The sequence below is a fragment of the Oncorhynchus kisutch genome, linkage group LG15, assembly GCF_002021735.2.
Source record: "Oncorhynchus kisutch isolate 150728-3 linkage group LG15, Okis_V2, whole genome shotgun sequence".
Classification (NCBI taxonomy): Eukaryota; Metazoa; Chordata; class Actinopteri; order Salmoniformes; family Salmonidae; genus Oncorhynchus; species Oncorhynchus kisutch.
In genome coordinates, this window is record NC_034188.2 from 70,159,669 (window position 1) to 70,179,083 (window position 19,415).

Sequence of the window (19,415 nt, forward strand, 5' to 3'; positions counted from 1 at the left end):
TCAAATTAAATCAAATTTTATTGGTCACATACACATGGTTAGCAGATGTTAATGCGAGTGTAGAAAAATGCTTGTGTTTCTGGGATGAAGGTGTCTCTGGGATGGCCTTCCACATACAGCATGCCCTGGAAGAACCCTGGGAAGGACGGCTTCTGGGGGACAGAGTTCCACTGGCTTGTTGCACTCAATCTGAAACATGGGAGGAGATTCTCCATTTAAATAAGGTGGGGCAGAGCTACAATATGAGTCATCTCAACTTTAAAGGTCCAATGCAGCCATTTTCATCTCAATATCAAATCATTTCTGGGTAACAATTAAGTACCTTACTGTGATTATTTTCAATAAAAAAGTAACAAAAATGGTTTCTTAGCAAAGGGCTATTTCTCAAACAACAATTTTGTTATGACTGTCTGGGAGTGGTCTGAGTGAGGAGGGAAAACTGAAAATGAGCTGTTATTGGCAGAGGTTTGGAACTCTTTCTTATTGGTCTGTTAACTCATTTATCATATGGTGATATCACCATATAAGGCCAAAACTCCATTCCACCAAAACAGGCTGAAATTTCAGGTATTTTCAGACAGCTCGTACACTAAAAGGGCATTATGTTCATTTTCACAATTTCGCAGTGTTATTCCAACCTCAGTGTGGAAATATATATAAAACATAGGAATATCACGTTTATGAATGCACTGCGCCTTTAAGACAACCTGATATGCCAGTTAAACTTGCATTGATAACAGATGACAAACTGTAAGAGCCAGAATGGAAGTTGTTGTATAAATGAAATGATCAGGACAAACCTCTTTAGGAAGTTTGGCTTCAGATCCAAACAGTAGATTGTAAAGCCCTTTAGAGGCACGTGGTTCAATACAATGTCTCCCACCAGACCAAGAACAGGGTGATATGTGACTAAAGATTAAGAGCTGAATGGGCGAGTATCAATACAATACAATTATTCCAAGACCTCATGGATACTGTCGCTATTTGTTGACCATTCAGGTCTATCCACTTTAACGACTATTACCTGATGTCACAGCAATAAAGGATTACACACAAAGGTCTACAGTACCTTCAATGTATGCTTTCTGCCATGGAATTCTGATTGTTAAAGTGGTAGCAACTAAGAATAGAATAACTTTCACTGATCATCCAGGGCTTTCCCATAATTCACTCTTCCACAGTTCTCCATAAGTAAACTCAATGTTCTCTCTCCCTTCAATGAAAAATACATGAAACATGTTGAATCCACTAATTGAAGCACTGCAGTCAACAATGCATATGACACAGAGGCAATAGAGGAAACATGGCTTTCAGTCGGAGAGTAATTGATCATTGTAACGGCAGATTTCCTCTTCGTCTGAAGAGGAGTAAGGATCGGACTAAGATGCAGCGTGGTAAGTGTTCATGATGATTACTTTAATGCATAAACTGAACACTATAAAATACAAAACAATAAATGTGAACATGACCGAACCAGTACCGCGTGGCGACAAACACTCACACGGAAACAAACACCCACAAACCAACAGTGAAACCCAGGCTACCTAAGTATGATTCTCAATCAGAGACAACTAACGACACCTGCCTCTGATTGAGAACCATACTAGGCTGAACACAAAAACCAACATAGAAAAACAAACATAGACTGCCCACCCCAACTCACGCCCTGACCATACTAAAACAAAGAATAAAATAACAGAACTATGGTCAGAACGTGACAATCATGTCCAATTTTCCGCTGTGCTATAGGTTAAGCAGCATGGACTTGTTTTCCATTAACAGGCGGGAGAAAAGTTAGTGATTGTGATTCCTCTTTGTCAGAACAACATTTGTCTGAAAACATTCTGTTGGAATAATCCTAGCACCTTAGTGACAAACGCATTTATCACCATCACCAGAAGCTTTCACCTCTAACATGGTGTTGAATATTAACTATCCAGTTTTAAAAGCAGCTCAGCAGCATACCTATAGCCTGAATCTAAACACAAAGTATCACTATACCTTTCCCATCAGGAAGTGTAATCTCCACGATCTTATAGTCCAAAACTCCAACAAAGTGTCTGTCTACAAACACCTAGAAGACAACTTTATTAGTACAAATTATGTATTGTCATACAGTGTGGACCTTTTACTGTAGTAAATTCATGCCATGTCGCTGTGTCTGTCTGTAGTCACCAGGGCTCAGTCTCTAAAATTTGTCTTGGAGTTCAGAAGGCCTCTGCTGCTGATGGTGGTCTCATATTGAGTGTAGCCATAGGACTGACCATTGTTATTGTTCTCCATGTTGACAGGCCCCTCTGACTTCAAGGGCTTGATGATGAAACAATGTCAATGTGGTGCATTCAATTAAATATCAACATCAACCCTTGAGTATTGCCAACTTGCCAAGCAGGCCAGGTCACAACAGACAGTATGCTACTTGACCCCTAGTTCACCTTGTCAGTAAAATGCAGGCTCTCCCACAGTGACAGATGCTTCTGAATGATGACAGGCTCATACACTCTCCTGGCCTGGAGAGAGGGAGCCTCAGGAAGCTTCTCATCTGAGACACACAGATACACTCCAAGCTAGACAATTTCACAAATGAAATATGGTGCCTGTTATTTTCCAAAACGCAAATAGTATTGTATGAGAATGTTTGAAAGAGAAAGCTTACTGTGAAACTGGCTGAATAAATTCCTCAAGAGCTGATACTTGGTGGTGTAATCTCCAGCCTCGGATAACGGAGCATCATAATCTAAAAAAGAAAAGATTCAGATTCAGATGACAACATTTTTCTTGGCAAGGAAATGTACATTTGGGAAATGTCAGTTCAAGGGATACATGAAACTGGTTGAATAGCTTCCAACTTGAGGTTTGTAGGTGCCAAGGTTCCCCACAGCTCCATTCATGAAGCCAAAGCTGGTTCCACCATGGAACATATAGAGGTTGATGGATACACCTGGCTCCAATATCTGTGACACCACAGCCAACATGTCTACCAGAGGAGACATCTCCCGCATATTCAAATGTCTACCAGAGGAGAATCAATGCTAGACGGTCGCCACATACAGTACTTAGCATGATGGATGGATGGTCCACTGTGGCTCAGTTGGTAGAGCATGGCACTTGCAATGCCAAGATTGTGGGTTCAATTCCCACGGGGCAACAGTACATGTGAAAATGTGTGCACTCACTACTATTTTATTTAACTAGGCAAGTCAGTTAATAACAAATTCTTATTTACAACAACAGCCCAGGAACAGTGAGTTAACTGCCTTGTTCAGGGGAGGAGTGACAGATTTTTACCTTGTCAGCTCAAGGATTTGATCTAGCAATCTTTCAGTTACTGGCCCAATGCTTTAACCACTAGCCTACCTGCCACCCCAGTCGCTCTGGACGAGAGTGTCTGCTAAATGTCTAAAATGTAAATAATAGATTAACTTTAAGCGTTGATATAACTAGGGGTTATATGACATGATTTTCATCTCGTTTGTAATGTATTGATTTGGAGGGAAACATATCCTCTGCTGGAAACGCATGGTGAGATTCACTCCAGACATCGAACCACCCAAACCAGTACTCCATTACATGCAGAGGTTTCTGGGGCTACAGTAAGGGCAAAGTCACACTTAGTCTTTGGACCACTATGTTTTCACAGATGCAAGACAAAATAGAAGAAAACACAGACTCATTGGCACTATACTTGCATGTATGCTAAATATTGTATGGTTCCCGTTGGCCAGTCTTTGAAGGTTTACCGTCTTGTGAACTTAAGAGAGGAAGGGTCAAGAAAAAAAACGTAGCCCCTTCCGGTTGTCTGATATCAGTAGGAGTTCATTGATCCCTCTGATATGATAGAGCTGGCCAAAGGAGATACAGTTTCACTACACATTTAGAGGTCACTGCAAAAGTCTATACTGGACATATAATATAATGCAGATAGTGAGAAACAGTACAGTGTCACATTATCTCCTTCATAAAAGGCATGTATCGTTCATCCTTTGCATATGAGCCGTACTCATTCTCCACTTGAACTGCAATGATGGGGCCTCCTTCCTCAAACTACGAACCTCTCTGCGAACAGATACCAGGACATGATAGCTTGGATAATAAGGTCACTTACTTACGTACTTGTAGAGGCTTAATTATTGGGATGAGTTTGTCAAGGAAAGGGTTCTCTGCTTCTATGAAGACAGATTAGGTTGTTCTCAACTTCATGTTTTTGTCATGGAACAGCCAACCGAAAGGAAAAACCTGTTATAAGGAGGTCTCATTGAACATTCCACATGTTGGCTTGGGTAAAATTGGACTAACCCCTGCTACAAAGTTAAAGGCTTAAAGTAATGGAAACAACCTGGGCAGCACTCCTAGGTGTCATGAAGTCGAAGGAATTGTCCATAGAACTCAGAGACAGGATTGTGTTGAGGCACAGATCTAGGGAAGGGTACCAAAACATTTCTGCAGCATTGAAGGTCCCCAAGAACACATTGGCTCCCATCAATTTTTAAATGGAAGAAGTTTAGAACCACCAAGGCTCATCCTAGAGCTCATCCAAACTTAGCAATCGGGAGAGAAGGGCCTTGGTCAGGGAGGTGACCAAGAACCCGATGGTCACTCTGACAGAGCTCCAGAGTTACTCTGCGGAGATGGGAGAACCTTCCAGAAGGACAACCATCTCTGCAGTTTTCCACCAATCAGGCCTTTATAATGGAGTGGCCAGACTGAAGCCACTCCTCAGAAAAAGGCACATGATAGCCAGGTTGGAGTTTGCCAAAAGGCGCCTAAAGGACTCTCAAACCAAGAGAAACAAGATTCTCTGGTCTGATGAAACAAACATTTAACTCTTTGGCCTGAATGCCAAGCGTCACATCTGAAGGAAACCTGGCATCATCACTACAGTGAAGCATGGTGGTGGCAGCATCATGCTGTAGTGATGTGTTTCAGCGGCAGGGACTGGGAGACTAGTCAGGATTGAGGGAAAGATGAACAGACCAAAGCACAGAGATATCTTTGATGAAAACCTGCTCCAGAGCACACAGGCAAAGGTTCACCTTACAACAGGACAACAACCCTAAGCACACAGCTAAGACAACGCAGGAGTGGCTTCGGGACAAGTCTCTGAATGTCCTTGATTGGCCCAGCCAGAGCCCGGACTTGAACCCGATCGAACATCTCTGGAGAGACCTGAAAATAGCTGTGCAGTGACGCTCCCCATCCAACCTGACAGAGCTTGAAAGGATCTGCAGAAAATAATGGAAGACCCTCTTTGGAGGGATGAAAGAAAGAGTGATAAAAAAGTGAAAGCTGCCATTGCTGCACTGCTATCACAAATGTTCCAACTCTAGGGACATAGACCAAGAAAATCACTTTGAGACATCATCACCCCAAGTGAGCCCGACCAAAACGCGGGCTCATGGACTATATTTGAGTAATATAAATATCTTGGAACTATAATTTACTCAAACCTCTTCTGGACTGCAAACATAAAACAGATATACAAAAAGGGCAACAAGGACTGTATTTCCTGAGGAGATTAAATATATATCTGGTCAATAAAAGAATAACAACCATATTCTATACATCCTTTGATCTGAGTGTTCTCACTTTCTGTTTCCAAGCCTGGTACAATCAGCTGTCCTTGCAAATAAAAACCAACTGTATAAAATAGTACCGCTGTCAAGCAACATCAGTGGAGTTCATCTCAAGGACATGGAAGCGCTGTTCTTGGAGAGTAGTAAGGGCAGGAGCGAGAATTGCCACCGACCTGACACCCACTCAACCAGGAGAACCAGCTCCTACTATCAGGCCGCCGATACTGAGTCCATCTTTACAAAACCGCCAGAGCCCAGAAACCATTAATTCCCACCAGCATAAATCAATTGAATAAATAACTGCTCAACCCCTCCATCTCCACCCGTCCTAAAATGTCCGAACTGAATTACGGACTGTATCCACATGTGTTGTCTGTTGTAGTTATTGCTGAGATTTATGTATTTATGCACCTATTGGTGTTCCTGTGCGGTTGTTTGTTGAGATGCATGACACATTTCCCGAAAGGGGCACACAATAAAACAAGTTTTAAATTATAGACCGTATAACATAGTACTATATAAAGGTTGAAGCTGACAAACGACGTCAGAAATAATAGCGTCATTTATCGGATAGTTGGGCTGGGCAAGACCGAGGTGGCTACAGTCCAGCGTGTGTTATGCGTGTGTGTGAGGGAGAGTCAGATAATTACACATGTAAAAATATATGTTTCCCCCCCCATTACAATCTGTAAACAGTAGGTTGGAGCGCCATGTGGTAATTCCTTTTTTTCGCAAATCCGCCTGATCGGTCTTTTTTACTGATTTAGGTTGTAAGGACAAAACATTAGTGTTGCCTCACAGTCGGTTGCCTACAATATACAAATATCCGTTTCATAATGCATATTGAAAGCGAGCAATATCCTACGTCTATCAAAACGCACCTTCAGCGTACAAAGTAAAGACTATAGCATAATGAACATCGAATTATGATAGCCTAATGAGAAACAGTGTGGGCTTTGTCAGAATTAACAATCAGACTTTCCACTTGCATTAGGATTGGAGATTTGTATAATTCCGGTGAATATTGATATTTTAATTCAATGTGGTCTATAGCGCTCACCTGTATTTTCCCCTAGAGTGAATTGCCTGTACTACAGTATTATTAGCCTATTCAGAAGTCTGTTCTTCCGGTGATGTGCTGTCTAACGCCGGGTCTCTGAAGGTGTGGGCTGTCAAAGCCGTTGTTACGACGTTGGATCGTTATTCGTATTTTTTTTTGTAAAAATACATCCATGGTCGCCAGGCTGTCTCTCATACGACGGTATGCCATTCTCGGTTTTATTATCGTCGGATATATTATCTTTCAATTCACACGGTAAGACCTTATGGGCGGGTCTCGAGTGTTTGCAAAGTTTTGTCCTGTTTGTTGTTGTTTTTTCTAATTTTGTCATGGACCTGCAAATGAATCAATATGCAACCAGTATCCCAAACTGGTTATTTAAGTCAAATATATTATAGGCATTGCTATTAAAGACAATTCATAATGAGAACATTTGATCAGATTGATATTATTATTACACAGAAGAAGTAGGCCTATACCAAAGGTGAAAAAAATAATATGCTATCAATAGTCTAACTAATTCAAAGCCATTTGATATCCTTCAATAAACCTATCATGAACTTTCACCTGACCCACCTGCCCCGGACCTTAACCTTGTGTAGACACTTTTATTTAATCGATTCTTATGGCACAGTGCAGTACTCATTCCACAGCATCGACAGTGTGAGCAATTGACTATGTACATCTCCTGAATATTCAAATATAGATTTGCATTCTGGTCAAACAAGAAGAGTAGCATGTTTGTAGCGTATTTCATTATTCTTCACTGTGCTGAAAGCTTTGTTGATTTAACTAAAACTGTTGGGTATGTCTTGTATGCTTGTGACAAGTGTTATAAATACTTAGCTACTCACCTTAGATGCCATTGTCAAGTTCCTATGATTCCTATCTAGTCTAACTTTCTGGATTGACCAGCAGTTTGTCTTTCTCTTCCAGCCAACACCCAGATGTGGGGAGAATGAGCCAGAAAGAGGGACTGAGGGCCAACTCCTCTCAGTTCACTCTGGAGGGAGAGCCCTTTCGCATCTTGGGGGGCTCTATCCACTATTTCCGCGTCCCCAGAGCCTACTGGGAGGACCGCCTGCTGAAGATGAGGGCGTGTGGGGTCAACACTCTCACCACGTAGGGACACACGTAGAACACCTTATGTCCTCTTATACCACCACTCACTGCTTCTCTATGGAGAGATACTGATAATGACAGCTTTACCTTTCAGATATGTGCCATGGAACCTGCATGAGCCAGAGAGAGGGGTTTTCAACTTCCAGGACCAATTGGATTTAAAGTAAGCAAGACTTCCACTTTTTATATGATTTTGTGATGAAATTGTTTGATAGAGCTGTTGAGATTTTTCTCTGTGCTTTTCTCTTGTGTCTCTCAGGGCGTACATCAGCCTAGCAGCAGAGTTGGGGCTCTGGGTGATTCTGCGGCCAGGACCCTACATCTGTGCTGAGTGGGACTTAGGAGGGCTGCCTAGGTTAGATGTTCCCACGTTTTAACATTTTAGGTTGGTTGGTTTAAGCTCCCTGAATGTATAGGTCCCCCTATATGACGTCTCATCCAGTTTTCCTCATTAATTATTGTGATGCTCATTTCCAGTGTGGTGATATTTCCCTCAGGTCTCTGGACAGACAGTCCCACATTCCCTATTAGTAATGTGGCTAAATAGAATCATAGATCTAAGAGTAAAACCAGATATTGCTCACACACACACACACACACAGAATGAAAACAGTTATTTGCTGAGCTTTTCCCCCTGAATGAGTCATTTGACTGACTCTGATCATCATCTAAATGGATTGAGGAAGGGTAATTGGTCCAGAAATATCTCATTATGTACTTCTAGGTTAACCAGGTTATAGATATTTGGAAATCTATGAAACTCACACTGCGTTATGAAGCAATCAATGCACTCATTATGCATTACTGCCATCAGTGCAACCAGTATTGAAATGTAACTACATACATTGTTGATAACATTAGAGAGTTTTTATGTATTGCTTTCTTCCTAGTTGGTTGCTGCGTGATCCAGACATGAAGTTGAGAACAACCTACCCAGGTTTCACAGAAGCTGTTGACTCTTTCTTTGATCAACTCATTCCAAGAGTTGCACCGTATCAGGTTAATATTTTCTCACTTTCTCACTACTCTTCTATTAAGTGCACTTGGGTTTCCAGTTTTCCGTTTCAATTGTGTGTGACAACGATGTCACCGCATAGATATGGTCGTTGATAAGGGCTATCACAAAACTAAAATATTCTTAAAATGTGAAGCTTGATGTTTTATCAATCCAAAAGGCTTTGAAAATATATTCTTGTGACTTATTCTGGAATCAATTGAAAGCTCGCTCCTATTTGATTTATTATTTCAAACTCAGTACTCCAAGGGGGGCCCAATTATAGCAGTTCAAGTGGAGAACAAGTATGGCTCTTATGCAAAAGACGTAGAATATATGCCATACATAAAGGAGGTAAGACAATGCAGTGCATCTATTTTATTACACACACATAAATACACACCGTGCATCACTTTATCTTGACTTCACTACAACTACTTGCATTTTCAATAGTAGAATATCAACTTGGACATATAAGCATGATTGAGATGAGATCCTTGTTCTAGGCATTATTATCCAGGGGGATCGAGGAGCTGCTCCTGACCTCAGACAACCAGGATGGGTGGAACCTCGGGGGTGTGAATGGAGGTATTGTACTGACTGGACATACAGACAGCTGCACAATAGTAGAGCCTCTGGCCCATCTGACTGCAGTCTCTGCCTGAACTGTAGTTGGTATTCTCCCATAACACAAGAGCTTTGTCTGTGCCAAGGACCGGTGTGTGTGTGTTAGGCAGCTGCTGTTAGGCTTCATTAGAACTCCTCCTTGACTAATTCCCTTTCCACTTGAAGCCTAAACACAAAGGAGACAGACGAGCCTGTGCTGTTTAGATGGATACAGATTAAGCTAGGGAGAAAACATGACAAAAATATGATCTGTTAAAATGCAAAGCAGTTTCCAAAGCATGAGGTCACTGTAGCATCCCACTGGGCACACACTGGTTGAATCAACGTTGTTTCCACGTCATTTCAATGAAATGTTCCCAGTGGGATACTGTCATGCTGTATTTTATTTGTGTTTGTTGTTTATTTACTGTATGTACTGTTGAGTTTTTGTTTTCCATCAATAGTTCTAGAAACCATCAATTTTCAGAAACTGAGCCCAGAGGGATTTAAGTATCTGGATGCAATTCAAGTGAGTGAATGTATTGAGGTGTGTTCAGATGATCGTCTACTAATATTTATCATTAGATTTATCCAGCTCCTGTATTGTAATTAATCAGTTACTCAGTTTCATCTGACACCTGTTTATAAAACACAGGATATTAGCTCTTTAGTCTTAATCTGTGAAATAAGTTGCTTTGAACCACAGTCTTTGGATGCCTATAGACTTGGCCGAGTTTTTCAGAAGTTATCTGATTGGATTTCAGCAATCAGATAGGATTAAATGCAAAAAAGCCTTTTGAGAAATGTTTGCTAATTTATGGGAAAAAAACTGAAATACCACATTTACATAAGTATTCAGACCCTTTACTCAGTACTTTGTTGAAGCACCTTTGGCAGTGATTACAGCCTCAAGTCTTCTTGGGTATAATGCTACAAGCTTGGCACACCTCTATTTGGGGAGTTTCTCCCATTATTCTCTGCAGATCCTCTCAAGCTCTGTCAGGATGGATGGGGAGCATCTCTGCACAGCTATTTTTAGGCCTCTCCAGATATGTTAGATCGGGTTCATGTCTGGGCTGTGGCTGGGCCATTCAAGAACATTCAGAGACTTGTCCCAAAGCCACTCCTACATTGTCTTGGCTGTGTGCTTTGGGTTGTTGTCCTGCTGGATGGTGATCCTTCGCCCCAGTCTGAGGTCCTGAGTGCTCTGGAGCAAGTTTTCATCAAGAATCTTTGTACTTTTCTCCGTTCATCTTTACCTCGATCCTGACTAGTCTCCCAGTCCCTGTCTCTGAAAAATATCCCCACAGCATGATGCTGCCACCACCATGCTTCACCGTAGGGATTTTTCTTCTAGAAGTACCGCTTGGCATTCAGGCCAAAGGGTCCAATCTGGGTTTCATCAGACCAGAGAATCTCAAGTCTTTTAAGTGCCTTTTGGCAAACTCCAAGCGGGCTGTAATGTGCCTTTTACTGAGCAGTGGCTTCCATCTGGCCACTCTACCATAAAGGCCTGATTGGTGGAGTGCTGCAGAGATGGTTGCCCTTCTGGAATGTTCTCCCATCTCCACAGAGGAACTCTGGAGCTCTGTCAGAGTGACCATTGGGTTCTTGGTCACCTCCTTGACCAAAGCCCTTCTCCCCGATTACTCAGTTTGGCCGGGCAGCCAACTCTATGAAGAGTCTTGGTGGTTCCTAATTTCTTCTATTTAAGAATGGGGTACCCTTCCCCAGATCTGTGCCTCGACACAATCCTGTCTCTGAGTTCTACGGACAGCTCCTTCGACATCATGGCTTGGTTTTGTCTCTGACATGCACTATCAACTGTGGGACCTTATATAGACAGGTATGTGCTTTTCCAAATCATGTCCAGTCAATTTAATTTCCTACAGGTGTACTCCAATCAAACTGTAGAAACCTCTCAAGAATGACCAATGGAAACATGATGCACTTGAGCTCAATTTCGAGTCTAATAGCAAAGGGTCTGAATATAAATAAGGTTTTCCTGTTTTTTATTTTTAACAAATGTGCAAAAATGGCGAAAACCTGTTTTCACTTCGTCATCGTGGGTTATTGTGTGTAGATTGATGGGGAAAACAAATAATTTTATCCATTTTAGAATAAGACTGTAACGTAACAAAATGTGGAAAAAGTGAAGAGGTCTGATACTTTCCGAATGCACTGTAACTTTTTAAAAACTGGTCCCTGATGTTCATGGAGTAAATACTGTGTCTACAAGGAGTAACATATATTTCGTTTATTTGTACCTCTCTTTTGAACATTCCCTTTCCTAATTCCTCTAGCCCCAGAAGCCCAAGATGGTGATGGAGTATTGGTCTGGGTGGTTTGACCTCTGGGGTGACCTTCACCATGTTTTTGCTGCTGAGGGTAAGTCATATTTCCTTAAGCAGCAGGACCTTTGCCACACCGCATGAGTCCCACTTAATAGATTGGTCACATGGTGCTTAGCATATGGTCAGTTCTCCTTTGTGATATGTTTCTGTCAGAAATTAATATGCTTTCCATGTGTGCTTATTTCCAAGCCAAGCATCATAAACTTTTATTCCCCCCAAAATTGTATTTTGATCCATGTAGTCAATTTCAACTGAACCAAGCTGTGATTTGTGTACTGTTTTATACTGTGTTATGCTTTTATACATGCCTTCAGTGTCTAGAACCTTCAAAATAAATGGAAACAGCAAAGTCCCTATGGTCACCCTACATGTGTATATACACTCAATAGAAGAGTATTCCATGCAGTACATTCCATGCAGTACCTACATGTGAATCATTCTCTCTCAGCAGGGAACAGTACATTATGTGAAAGGGCTACTGACTAACCGTTTAATACACACACACACCTTCCGCATAAAACTGTAGCAACTGCTTGCTTTGGGATATTTTGGTCATGATGGTGATAAAAAAATTATAAAAAAATGTCATAATTTCAGTGCATCACTGCAGTAAATACTTGTCAGTTGTCATACAGCTTGGCACTCAGTTGTGGATGTGTATTAATGTCATGTAGATTTCCCAGACTGTCCTTCTTATGTTGAACAACAGCCACTGATGACTCGGGTCCCCAGGCCTGGTTTTGTCCAACTGTCATTGTCAGCAGCATCCACGTCTATCTCGCACACACAGGATCAAAATCAAAATTGTATTTGTCACATGCGCCGAATACCACAGGTGTAAACCTTACCGTGAAATGGTTACTTACAAGCCCTTAACCAACAATGCAGTTCAAGAAATAGAGTGAAGAAAATATTTACTAAATAAACTAAAGTAAAAAATAAAAAGTAACACAATAAAATAACAATAATGAGGCTATAGACGGGGTGCCGGTACCGAATCAATGTGTGAGGGCACAGGTTAATTGAGGTAATTTGTACATGTAGGTAGAGGTAAAGTGACTATGCATAGATAATAAACAGCAAGTAGCAGCAGTGTCAATGTGAATAGTCCAGGTAGCCATTTGATTAATTGTTCAGCAGTCTTATGCCTTGGGGGTAGAAGCTATTAAGGAGCCTTTTGGACCTAGACTTGGCACTGCGGTACCACTTGCCGTGTGGCAGCAGAGAGAACAGTTTATGACTTGGGTGACTTGCTAAACAAGGCATGCTCTGTCACTCCATGCTTGTTATTCATTATCTGGCTGCCCTTAATTTAAATCAGTAGTCAGCTCAATTTGAATGTCTAATTAAACATTTGTCTATGTTCTAAACTCAGCAAAAAAGAAACGTCCTCTCACTGTCAACTGCGTTTATTTTCAGAAAACTTAACATGTGTAAATATTTTTATGAACATAAGATTCAACAACAGAGACATAAACTGAACAAGTTCCACAGACATGTGACTAACATAAATTGAATAATGTGTCCCTGAACAAAGAGGGTTGGGGGTCAAAATCAAAGTAACAGTCAGTATCTGGTGTGGCCACCAGCTGCATTAAGTTCTGAAGTGCATCTCCTCCTCATCGACTGCACCAGATTTGCCAGTAATTGCTGTGATATGTTACCCCAATCTTCCACCAAGGCACCTGCAAATTCCCAGACATTTCTGGGGGGAATGGCCCTAGCCCTCACCCTCCGATCCAACAGGTCCCAGACGTGCTCAATGGGATTGAGATACGGGCTCTTCGCTGGCCATGGCAGAACACTGACATTCCTGTCTTGCAGGAAATCACGCACAGAACGAGCAGTATGGCTGGTGGAATTGTCATGCTGGAGGGTCATGTCAGGATGAGCCTGCAGGAAGGGTACCACATGAGGGAGGAGGATGTCTTCCCTGTCACGCACATCGTTGAGATTGCCTGCAATGACAACAAGCTCAGTCAGATGATGCTGTTTACACACCACCCCAGACTATGACGGACCCTCCACCTCCAAATCGATCCCGCTCCAGAGTACAGGCCTCGGTGTAACGCTCATTCCTTTCGACGATAAACACAAATCCAACCATCACCCCTGGTGAGACAAAACCGCGACTCGTCAGTGAAGATCACTTTTTTCCAGGCCTGTCTGGTCCAGCGACGGTGGGTTTGTGCCCATAGGCAACATTGTTGCCGGTGATGTCTGGTGAGGACCTGCCTACAAGCCCTCAGTCCAGCCTCTCTCAGCCTATTGCAGACAGACTTGAGCACTGATGGAGGGATTGTGCGATCCTGGTGTAACTCGGGCAGTTGTTGTTACCATCCTGTACCTGTCCCGCAGCTGTGATGTTCGGATGTACTGATCCTGTGCAGGTGTTGTTACACGTGGTCTGTCACTGCAAAGATGATCAGCTGTCCGTCCTGTAGCGCTGTCTTATGCATCTCACAGTGCGGACATTGCAATGTATTGCCCTGGCCACATCTGCAGTCCTCATGCCTCCTTGCAGCATGCCTATGACACGTTCACGCAGATGAGCAGGGACCCTGGGCATCTTTCTTTTGGTGTTTTTCAGAGTCAGTAGAAAAGCCTCTTTAGTGTCCTAAGTTTTCATAATGGTGACTTTAATTGCTTGTTTATGGTTCATTGAACAAGCATGGGAAACAGTGTTTAAACCCTTTACAATGAAGATCTGTGACGTTATTTGGATTTTTACGAATTATCTTTGAAAGACAGGGTCCTGAAAAAGGGAGTTTATATCAGTAGTTCAAACTTTTTCCCACGGTGCCCCCCTTGCAGAATTGGAGAACATTGGGGAATATCCCTATCCCCCCAACAATGTCTGTGGTCTTAAAAAACTAAATAAAGAAAATGTTAGCGGACATGGGCTAGTTGATCTGGACATTTCTGACAAGTTATAAATAGCTCTCTAAGGTATGCAATGACTAACATGACAAGAGGAACTGATGATCCACTACCCAATTTCGAAATTGCACCTTGTGCATTCTACTATTACAACATTCAAGAGTAAGTTTAATGCCAGACTGAGTTCCTTAATTGAAAAAAAAGGTTGGGAACCACTGTTCTATGCAATATGTGTAGCTAATCAGTATGTTGAGGCAGGAGATTTTGAATGGGGATCGGGTTGTTCCTATAATGACTTATAGTTAAGTGTAATAAGGTGTGGCGGGTTTAATCCATATTGCAATTTAACTGATTTTAAGGGCAACAGGACACTTGGAACGAGGTTTGCTTGTCAAATGTTATCATACTTTTTGTTTTACTATTGGGCTCCCTGCTACAGCTCTTGAATATAGAGGTAGAGTTTATAGCAATGGATATGATACATCTATTACGTGCACCAGGTCTTGTAGTTCTACTATGTCTCTGTACCCATCGGTAGTAAGTTCTCATTTGTCACCCTTCTTTGGCAGACATGGTTGCTATTGTGACGGAAATCCTGAAACAGGATGCATCAATCAATCTTTACATGTTCCACGGAGGAACTAATTTTGGCTTCATGAACGGGGCTTTTGCAATTGCCACGCCCATGCCTAAGCCAATGGTAACAAGCTATGGTAAGTTCTATTTAGATCTTTGTTTTAAAATCAATATGTTCTCATAGTTTACCTTGTTATTTCTCTTTATTGAAACATATCTCTGATAAGGATTGTACACCAGCCAGTTGTGCAGGCAATGTTACAGTAATGCACCGTCAATGTACTGTTTGTAAAGGCCAGTAGATGGGGCTGTCACTCCTCAACAGTGCTTGACCTCAGGCTGGATTTTAGCACTCACTGCATAATTAATTCATCAGCTAATAAAATGCATGGGAAATGTAAAAGAAAGACTGCATGATGGGTTTTATGTCCTGTTTGGGACTGTTGAAATTGTAACAACCTCGCTACTCAGGAGAATGACATTGATGTCAAACACAGTAACAGTGGCACATTGGCACCTGCTCTTTGACCTTCAAGTTTATCAGTAGTCTGTATTTGCATTTTATTTTCTCCACTGCCTCTTGCCTCCATCCAAACTCCTGCAGCCGTATCTGTCAAGATAACCACAAAATATGTCTCCTGCTGGCTAAGATGTTTGAAAGGAGCAGAGTGAAACTCATCGGACACGGGAGGAGGTATCCCCGCCTCTCGCTCCTCGTGCCTCTTGCTGTTCTGATAGTAGCATTATCTTTTCAGATTACGATGCTCCGTTATCTGAGGCAGGGGATTACACCACCAAGTACACTCTTCTGAGGAATGTATTGAGCCGCTATCACAGTGAGTGTCGCCGTGAGGGGCTCTTTGTATCATTCTCCAAAGTCACTTAATAAGACCCTATGGGGAACATCGAGTCTGTCTTGTCCAATCAGAGATGAGTGTGTGAGATTGATGCTGGGTATGGGGAACTACAGGTGTGTTTCTAAAACTCCCCTCCCCCCTCCTGGGTGCATGTTTTTGTTTTTTTGCCCTAGCACTACAAAGCTGATTCAAATAACCAACTCATCATCAAGCGGGGAGGAGGGGGACACACACACACCCAGGAACGAGTTTGAGATACCCTGGACTACAGTACAGCAGGGATAGGAGGGGACATCAGATTAGGGACACGCCCCACCCCTCAAACATACAGTCAGAGCAATCTTGCATTTATCCAGCCTCCCGGTAAACTAAGATCTTCAGGGCTATCTTAACATGTTTCATCCTTACGTTGTGCAGTATGTTGAACAATGAGCATTGACCTGGATGAGAGTGGTCATTAAAGCGTGCGTCTATTTTCTATTCAGCACCACATGACCTAATTCTGTGTTTAGATCCAACTTGGTATATGCTATTGTTTGGCTCTCAGCTCATGAGTTTCATGAGTCATGCATACCCTGTGTAAGTAAGTAGCCTTGCACAAGCCTTGGCTTTTGCAAGCCGGAATGGTTTATAGGAGCAGGAGCCTTTCTCCTGTTTCTATAGAATGAGGCACCTTAATGTACAGTACAAGTACACCCCCTGGACAGGATGCTAGTCTATCACAGGGCTTTTGGCTCTCAGCTCATATGAGTTTTGTGAGTAATGCTTACCCATAGTCACAGACTAAAACATTATCTCTAATAATTGATCATAAATAGAATGAAAATACTGTCAATTGAATATCTAACACTTGGTTTAATAACATTAAATAAATAGTATTGTTCTTCAAAATGGACAATTGATGCTGTAGTGGTTAAAAGCCAAGGTAATATGATTTGATTATGCATGTGGCAGGCAGTCCAACTTGCACAACATTCTTTAAATTGAGTTCAAATATCAATCCACTGTAGAATCCAATGACATTAAAGTTTCAAGTTTATAAACTGCAGCTGATAACTTCGTCAGGCAGCTCACACAATACCAAACAGCACAAGTGTGAAACAGCAATTTGCTCCAAAGAAATACTTGGCTTTTAAACTCTGAATGCCATTTCAGGACTAGGTGATTTTTGCCACCCATTAGCCCCTTTTAGTGGCCCAGATGTTGAACATAGTGGTAGGGGAGCACTTTCTACCAATAACCCTAAGTGGCTGCAGGTTTCTTAGAGTGCTTCAACCCCTTAAAGAGGGCTGGAGGATATCTCTTACAGAGCACCAACATTCAGCTCCAACAGTTGGAAAAGGGAGAATGGGTATGATTGTGTGACCTGTACTACCAGCTGGATGCTGCTACTGCTGTCAAGCTCAGATTTTTTCCCAGTAATTATCTTAAAAACATATTATTTCCTGAGTCACAGATGTTTTCCACTTCTGCATTTATCTGGACTTGTAATTTGTCACATACCACTGTATGCAGAGGTCAAAATGATCATATGAAATGATTGTTGTGACAAAAATAAATAGATTTAATTATTGTAATCGATCATTTATATTATCTATCAATGACAGTCTGAATAAACAGTTCATTTTCAATATATATATATATATATATAATATATATCACACCCTGGCCATAGAGGCTTTTATTCTATATTTTGGTTAGACCAGGGTGTGACTAGGGTGGGCATTCTAGTTTCTTTATTTCTATGTTTTCTGTTTCTATGTTTTGGCCGGGTATGGTTCTCAATCAGGGACAGCTGTCTATCGTTGTCGCTGATTGGGACTCATACTTAGGCAGCCTGTTTTGCCACCTTAGTTGTGGGTAGTTGTCTTTGTTAGTGGCCTGTATAGCACTGGTAAGCGTCGTTTTTGTTGGCGACATTTATAATAAAGTGAAATGTACGCTCACAACGCTGCACCTTGGTCTGGTCATTTCCCTGACGCCATTTGTGACAATATAACTCCAGCTAGTAGTTAGGTTTGTTAAAATAGAGCCCTAACACAATATAGCGCTATATATACAGTATATATATATATATATATATATATACAGTGCCTTGCGAAAGTATTCGGCCCCCTTGAACTTTGCGACCTTTTGCCACATTTCAGGCTTCAAACATAAAGATATAAAACTGTATTTTTTGGTGAAGAATCAACAACAAGTAGGACACAATCATGAAGTGGAACGACATTTATTGGATATTTCGAAGTTTTTTAACAAATCAAAAACTGAAAAATTGGGCGTGCAAAATTATTCAGCCCCCTTAAGTTAATACTTTGTAGCGCCACCTTTTGCTGCGATTACAGCTGTAAGTCGCTTGGGGTATGTCTCTATCAGTTTTGCACATCGAGAGACTGAATTTTTTTCCCATTCCTCCTTGCAAAACAGCTCGAGCTCAGTGAGGTTGGATGGAGAGCATTTGTGAACAGCAGTTTTCAGTTCTTTCCACAGATTCTCAATTGGATTCAGGTCTGGACTTTGACTTGGCCATTCTAACACCTGGATATGTTTATTTTTGAACCATTCCATTGTAGATTTTGCTTTATGTTTTGGATCATTGTCTTGTTGGAAGACAAATCTCCGTCCCAGTCTCAGGTCTTTTGCAGACTCCATCAGGTTTTCTTCCAGAATTGTCCTGTATTTGGCTCCATCCATCTTCCCATCAATTTTAACCATCTTCCCTGTCCCTGCTGAAGAAAAGCAGGCCCAAACCATGATGCTGCCACCACCATGTTTGACAGTGGGGATGATGTGTTCAGGGTGATGAGCTGTGTTGCTTTTACGCCAAACATAACGTTTTGCATTGTTGCCAAAAAGTTCAATTTTGGTTTCATCTGACCAGAGCACCTTCTTCCATATGTTTGGTGTGTCTCCCAGGTGGCTTGTGGCAAACTTTAAACAACACTTTTTATGGATATCTTTAAGAAATGGCTTTCTTCTTGCCACTCTTCCATAAAGGCCAGATTTGTGCAATATACGACTGATTGTTGTCCTATGGACAGAGTCTCCCACCTCAGCTGTAGATCTCTGCAGTTCATCCAGAGTGATCATGGGCCTCTTGGCTGCATCTCTGATCAGTCTTCTCCTTGTATGAGCTGAAAGTTTAGAGGGACGGCCAGGTCTTGGTAGATTTGCAGTGGTCTGATACTCCTTCCATTTCAATATTATCGCTTGCACAGTGCTCCTTGGGATGTTTAAAGCTTGGGAAATCTTTCTGTATCCAAATCCGGCTTTAAACTTCTTCACAACAGTATCTCGGACCTGCCTGGTGTATTCCTTGTTCTTCATGATGCTCTCTGCGCTTTTAATGGACCTCTGAGACTATCACAGTGCAGGTGCATTTATACGGAGACT

The 19,415-nt window shown here is 41.8% G+C and overlaps 1 protein-coding gene, 1 long non-coding RNA gene and 1 other non-coding gene across 6 annotated transcripts in view; 2 read left to right on the plus strand and 1 right to left on the minus strand.

The window, feature by feature from the left end:
- Nucleotides 1-6,857, minus strand: LOC109905806 (uncharacterized). 2 transcript variants are annotated; one of them, XR_002257311.2, is made up of 5 exons: nucleotides 6,634-6,742; nucleotides 2,657-2,737; nucleotides 2,436-2,542; nucleotides 2,002-2,074; nucleotides 1-189 (listed from the first exon to the last, which is right to left on the minus strand). It is a non-coding gene; the product is annotated as an uncharacterized LOC109905806 (long non-coding RNA). The 2 variants fall into 2 exon arrangements; XR_004203176.1 differs by lacking the exon at nucleotides 2,002-2,074 and having other exon boundaries at nucleotides 6,634-6,857.
- Nucleotides 3,074-3,148, plus strand: trnaa-ugc (transfer RNA alanine (anticodon UGC)). The gene has a single exon. It is a non-coding gene; the product is annotated as a tRNA-Ala (tRNA).
- Nucleotides 6,688-19,415, plus strand: part of LOC109905804 (beta-galactosidase-1-like protein 2) — a 26,922-nt gene continuing 14,194 nt past the window's right edge. The window contains exons 1-11 of one of the 3 annotated variants that reach the window (XM_020503419.2): nucleotides 6,688-6,834; nucleotides 7,570-7,755; nucleotides 7,850-7,918; nucleotides 8,015-8,110; nucleotides 8,646-8,754; nucleotides 9,011-9,103; nucleotides 9,256-9,337; nucleotides 9,820-9,884; nucleotides 11,659-11,743; nucleotides 15,159-15,302; nucleotides 15,921-16,001. In XM_020503419.2, the coding sequence (XP_020359008.1) occupies nucleotides 6,806-6,834; nucleotides 7,570-7,755; nucleotides 7,850-7,918; nucleotides 8,015-8,110; nucleotides 8,646-8,754; nucleotides 9,011-9,103; nucleotides 9,256-9,337; nucleotides 9,820-9,884; nucleotides 11,659-11,743; nucleotides 15,159-15,302; nucleotides 15,921-16,001 (1,039 nt within the window). In that variant the 5' untranslated portion in view covers nucleotides 6,688-6,805. Of the gene's footprint in view, nucleotides 6,889-7,569; nucleotides 7,756-7,849; nucleotides 7,919-8,014; nucleotides 8,111-8,645; nucleotides 8,755-9,010; nucleotides 9,104-9,255; nucleotides 9,338-9,819; nucleotides 9,885-11,658; nucleotides 11,744-15,158; nucleotides 15,303-15,920; nucleotides 16,002-19,415 lie in introns of all 3 variants that reach the window. The other 2 variants (XM_020503418.2, XM_020503420.2) reach the window with 2 other exon arrangements.